The following is a 5,642-nucleotide window of genomic DNA, read 5'->3' as shown; positions in this document are numbered from 1 at the left end:
GTCTATTAAATTAAAGATCTCTGAATATCATTTTAAAGTGAAGGATTCAAGCTGTTTAAAAGAAAAATCATCGCCCTACAATAATTTCTGACTAAGTAATAATTTTCCAAACTTCAGCAATTTCCAGCAAACATTTCATGATGCCATAATTCATTGAAGTAGTATATATTCTATATATTATACACATATATACATATATCGTTCTAATTCAACAGTATAGTAAAGTTGCTTTATAAAATGCTTGTTAAACTCTACACGTTGAACCTATAATTTCATCTCAACAACGATACACTCTGTTTCATTCATGGGAGTTTAAGTACTAAAATAATAAGTGCCCTTAAACCTTCTTTTATATTGTCTTACGTCATACAAATTATATACATATACACGTATGTGTTGTATGTATGTATGTATGTATATATATATACATATATATGTGCCTCTGTATCTTAACACCTACTTATTATATATTTATATAATCTACTATGTACAATTATGTACAATTTATTATCGATAAAAATATACAAATTGGATATGTATAGATATTAGTATGTGTACATCATCCGTAAACGCAAATGATTAACTGTAAAAAATGTTTGATAAAAAAAAAATGCGTACGCTGCGAATTCTGATTACAAATTAAATAAAACATTGCGAGATGCGTGTGTATTATAATCGCGAATTAGACATTGGATTTTTTTATCGATTAAATTCCGTATGTTCTCAGATTTGAATAAAAATATCCGCAGTCTAAATTACAATCCGATCGATGTTGATTAAAAATCGAGCCTTCTATAAGCAGTTAAGTGACGAAGCATCGCTACGTTTGTGTACGATTAGAAATTGAAGGGAGTGTCTCCCATGCGAGAGCAATGATTCCGCAGTTGTTAATTTGATTCTTTAATTAATATGTATCTATATATATATATATATATGTATATATGTACACACACGTATCTTCAATCGAATAGTTTACGAAAGGGGTAGCAGTATTTTTCGAACAGAATCATTTGGTATAAATTTATAAATCGGTGATTCGTTTTAAAATGGAAAAATTTCTCGAAAAATAACAAAAAACGTCTTCTATGAAAGAAGCCGGTATTTATATATATATATATATATTTTTTCATCTTTTCTCTTCTGTACATATATACCTTCTCGTACAAGTTTTCTATTAAACGTTTATATAAAATATTGCACTGACGACGTATTTTTCGAGAAATGAAAAGCGTGTCCTCCGCTCGTTTGTTCGTTTAAAAGAAAACGGAAAGATTGTCATGGATAAAAGTTATAAAAATGAGATGTTACTTTTAAATTATTCCCATGTATAAACTAATATCGTACGATCAGAGGAAACCAAGCGAATATAATTATGTATTCAATTAATTAATCACGCGCGCACACACACACACACTCGCTCATACATCCACACACGCTGTCGTACCTCCACAATAAGTTCAACATAGTACCGATTCACCTTTTTCCTTTTCTTTTCTCTTGCACGGCAAGTACGATTCTGTTAAAGGTTGTCACGCCCCGCGAAGTCCTCTCATTAACAATTAACGTTATTACAAAGATTAGACTCAAGGCAGCGTGATCTCTCACATTAGTTTTTCTTTTTTTTATACCTCTAGGTATGTAATAATAGATACAATTTGTTTCTCGTCGTACAGTTTCGAACATCTCTCGTGGAAACGGGCAATGGAATTATAACGAACATTAGTATGAAACTTCCCGAGTTATCGAATTAGAATGCCAAAGCTGAAACGAACAAAATTATTCTAAGTATTCTCCGAATGAAACGAACATAAGTAATTGACGAATTATGCGTCCTCTGTAAACGAGTTTCATAGAGGAGACGATTCTAAGTGAAAACGATTAGACTGACAGCGTTTCCTATTTCCTGTTCCCAGAAGGGCGGTGTTCGCCAATTAAACCGGGTGCGTGGACAACGTTTGCAACGGTACAGGGGTGGTGGGCGTCGCGGGCGTCGTTATTACGGGAACAGGCGTCGCGGTTATCTGCTGATGGGTTTGCCTCGGCGGCGAAAGGAGTTCTTGTCTGTCTCTCTCCCTTTCTCGGCCTGGACGCCACGCTTCCAATAACGCCTCGACTCTTTCCTCGGTGGGTCCCCAACGAGCAGTGCCAGCTGCATTCTGTAGCCACACGACCAACGTCCCGTGTGCGGCCCTAATATTCACTTCACCCCTGTAAACAACGAATATTATTTAATATACGATTCTACCTATCGGAGTTAACACTAAATCTATTGGTTGCTTTTTTATGCTAATATATTAGACAGGAGGAGTCTCGTAACATGACGAATTCGAATATCTCGAAAATAATTTTGAACTGATGCATTTTTTCCTGTCACCAATAGGAGCCAAGTTATTCAGGTGGCCTGTTTTAAGTACCTCACCCTATATAATAATAAGATCTATATTATTTACAGTTAAGCGTAATTTAGTGTTGGCATTCATTTTTCAGCTCGATCCTAGTTTAAATAATATATACCAAATGTCTCAATTTTTATATACATTGTAATTTCTCTGACTTAAGAAATTACAAAAAATAGGTAGAAGTAGTGTAGAAATTGAGACACTGATCTTAGAAGAATTTGAAAACGTTTACGTGTAGTATTGAAATAGAGATACATACTTGGGTAATATGTGCTGAAACCCGTGTCTGTACTCATGTTCCATAGCAGGCACTACAACTTGTTTGCGCTTGAAGTGGCTGCTCTCTAGTTTAATGAGAGCGTTCGGCGCCGGGTCCCTCCATTCGGGCAGAAACACAACAAACGACAGGGGCTCAGCCGAATCAGCTAAAAGCCGTTCGAAATGATTCACCATGGCTTCCATAAGTTCTTCGCAATAAGGAGGATTCGCTTGAAACGAGCCGCTAACAGGCCTGAAGTCCAAGAAAGGACCTCGCGATCCAAAATATGAATCCGTATCAGCGAACGCTGAACAGTATTGTCTGAAGTAGCAGTTCAACGGCGACCCGAAGCATTCGAACGTGACGCCGAACGATCGCTGAAGGCATTCGAAGACCGTCACGGGTAAAGCCATCTGCGTAGCCTGACCCTCGATCCCGAGGTACGTTTGATAACGCTTCAACATGCACCAAACGCGCGGTAGGAACATCTCGAACTTCTTATCATCGAAGCAATTGTATCTATACAGGTGCTCCAGTTTTGCGAGGTGCATATTGTTGACGCACACCGTGTCGCCATGAAAGCGCAGCATCGTCTGTTCGCGTTCCGGGAGATAGTCGATCTGGGGAAGCCTAGGAGTCGGAAGAGAGAATTGCACCGGGTAGCACCAAACCTTCCTCTGCGCACTGGCAGGACCTCCTAACGGTATCACGTTCCCCAAACCGTTGTCTTTCAATATTTGATTGTTCTTATCTTTCACCTTCTTCGCGTACTCCGTCGACAAGTGGTAGATCTTCAGGCAGATACCCTCGACGCTCGCTTTCACGGTCTCCGTGAGATGCGGCTGACACTGCCGCTTGAGATGCGCGAGGCGGTCCTGGAAATCGTCGAACGTCGCGCCGACGGTTCTTCTAAGCCACTGAAACGTGTCCTCGGCATTCCACTTGACGACCTTCCGGCTCTCGGAAGAAGCTGCTCTAGATTCTATCATTTTCTTCGCTGCCTCCGCGTATCTCGACAATTGTTTCCTAGCGTCTCCCGTGAACTTCGGCCGGACCAGTTTGATGGGTATGTCGTTCATTATCTCGCGGTACATCGACATAGAGATTTCGGGGAAGCACTGGCTCGGGAGGAGAGGGTCCGAGCCGCAGTCTATCACCTTCCTCTCCATCAACCATCTGTTGAAGGAATCTTTCGGCGCGTCTATCGATTCGCGCGTGTGGCAGAGTTCTTGGTAACATTGTCGAAGTTTAGCGAGGAGAACGCAACGCAACGCTTCTGCTTCCGGGTGAACGTGTGGCAGATTCGCCGGGGCTCTCTCGTATATTATCACGTTCGTCGGTATCTCCAAATCCCACGGACCTCTGCGATCAAATTGGGAACACGTCAAATCTCGAGGAAATAATATTGTCTAACAAGGGGAGGGAAAGTCCCCTTATCCAGTACGGTACTGGATTCTACAGACATTCGATAAAAAAACCATGTACAGAAACACGTAATACTTCATTTTCCTTGAAAATCATAATTTTTTGCAAAAGCCGCTACTTTTTGGGAACTGTACGTGATAGAGCAATTCTGTTTTCGGGTTTGTCGTTGACATGAGAAACTCTATAAGGATTACGTAGTGCAGGCATGGGCAAAAGTGACTTTCGTCAGCCACGTCTTGAGCGCGAGCTTAGATAGGAACGCCTGACGCTATGTAACATACAGGCGCGTAAATACTTTATGAAAATTGGCGAAAGCGACTAATGTGGGGAAGAATAAATTGCCCATGCCTGACGTAGTGGATATTGCAACAAGCAAGTTTTTTTTAATTGGTCTCTGTTGTAAACGTACGCCAATACGAATTTCTTCGCGGGTGGTACCACGCTGTCCTCAGATGCTCTTCGTTTCAGAGTTCCTCCAGGAGGTATCGCTCCGTTACCAGCAACAGGCGGCACGCCGCAAATCCCGAGAGGATCCGTGATCGGGTCGAACTTCAATCAAACGAAAACGCGATTAAGTTAACGCCTTTCTGGCAATTTACAGTAATCTCTGGATATTTGGTCGCATTTATCTACGGATACATGGCCGCGAGAAATTCTTACTAATTTTTGGAAATGCTCGCTCGATGCAAGCCTCCCGTCTTATCTATATTCATCTCTCTATATTGAGGACTTAGTTTCACACTTATAACGATTACTCGCATATACTCATAACATATACGCAGAGAATATTGGAGTTACAATAAAATTGTACATAACTTCATTTGTAGGTGATAGTAATACCTACAAACTTTAAAACATTTTTTGTTAGGATCAATAATTAACGAATTATTAACAGTAAACTGTTATTAATAATAAACTAGAAAATTCTATACTGAGAAATCAATTTGACAGCAATGACAATTACTCATAAAATACAGAATGTCCCAGAACTCGTGGTACATTTTTTAACACGTTGAATGACACGGGGGTCACCGGTGACCGGCACTCAACTTGGCAGTGACGCCATGGGGGCCACCGGTGACCGGCGCGCCCAGATTGATAGAAATATATATAATTGAAACAAATGACAATACTTCGCGAAATCGCACTCCAACGCCACGGGGGTCACCGGTGATCCCGTCGCAATTAATATGTCAAACATTGTTATACACTGTAACTTATCTATTGCAGATAATATTTCAACATTATATGTATCGCATAATAGAAAATTCATCGTGGCGCCACGGACAATCCCTATAAAATTGGCGTGGCATTCAACGTGTTAATGAAAGGTTCCTGAAGTGATTTTAAACAATTCTTTATAAAAAAAATTATGCGTTACCACGCCCGTATAGCACGTAGAACGTAGGATTGAAACAAAAGTTACATGCAAGAGCAACTAAGAAATTGATTAAATATCAGAGAAAAGAAAGCAATTAGTCGTTAGTTATGTTCACTGAATAGATGCATGTATTTAATGAAACAATTGAAAACTTTATAAATTACACAGTAGGTAAAGT

At 40.0% G+C, this 5,642-nt stretch overlaps 1 protein-coding gene across 2 annotated transcripts in view; it reads right to left on the bottom strand.

Annotated features, from left to right (window-relative positions):
* Window positions 1-6: 6 nt before the first annotated feature.
* Pcif1 (Phosphorylated CTD-interacting factor 1) overlaps window positions 7-5,642 on the bottom strand; it is an 8,226-nt gene continuing 2,590 nt past the window's right edge. For both annotated transcript variants that reach the window (XM_018034475.2, XM_018034476.2), the window contains exons 4-6: window positions 4,493-4,632; window positions 2,659-4,020; window positions 7-2,208 (exon numbers count right to left, since the gene is read on the bottom strand). In XM_018034475.2, the coding sequence (XP_017889964.1) occupies window positions 1,932-2,208; window positions 2,659-4,020; window positions 4,493-4,632 (1,779 nt within the window). In that variant the 3' untranslated portion in view covers window positions 7-1,931. The remainder of the gene's footprint in view (window positions 2,209-2,658; window positions 4,021-4,492; window positions 4,633-5,642) is intronic.

The sequence above is a fragment of the Ceratina calcarata genome, unplaced genomic scaffold (genome assembly GCF_001652005.2).
Source record: "Ceratina calcarata isolate Rehan_Ccalc_2016 unplaced genomic scaffold, ASM165200v1 scaffold789, whole genome shotgun sequence".
NCBI classification, from domain to species: domain Eukaryota; kingdom Metazoa; phylum Arthropoda; class Insecta; order Hymenoptera; family Apidae; genus Ceratina; species Ceratina calcarata.
The sequence above is the reverse complement of the archived record's forward strand: the minus strand, read 5'-3'. Positions and strand labels throughout refer to the sequence as shown.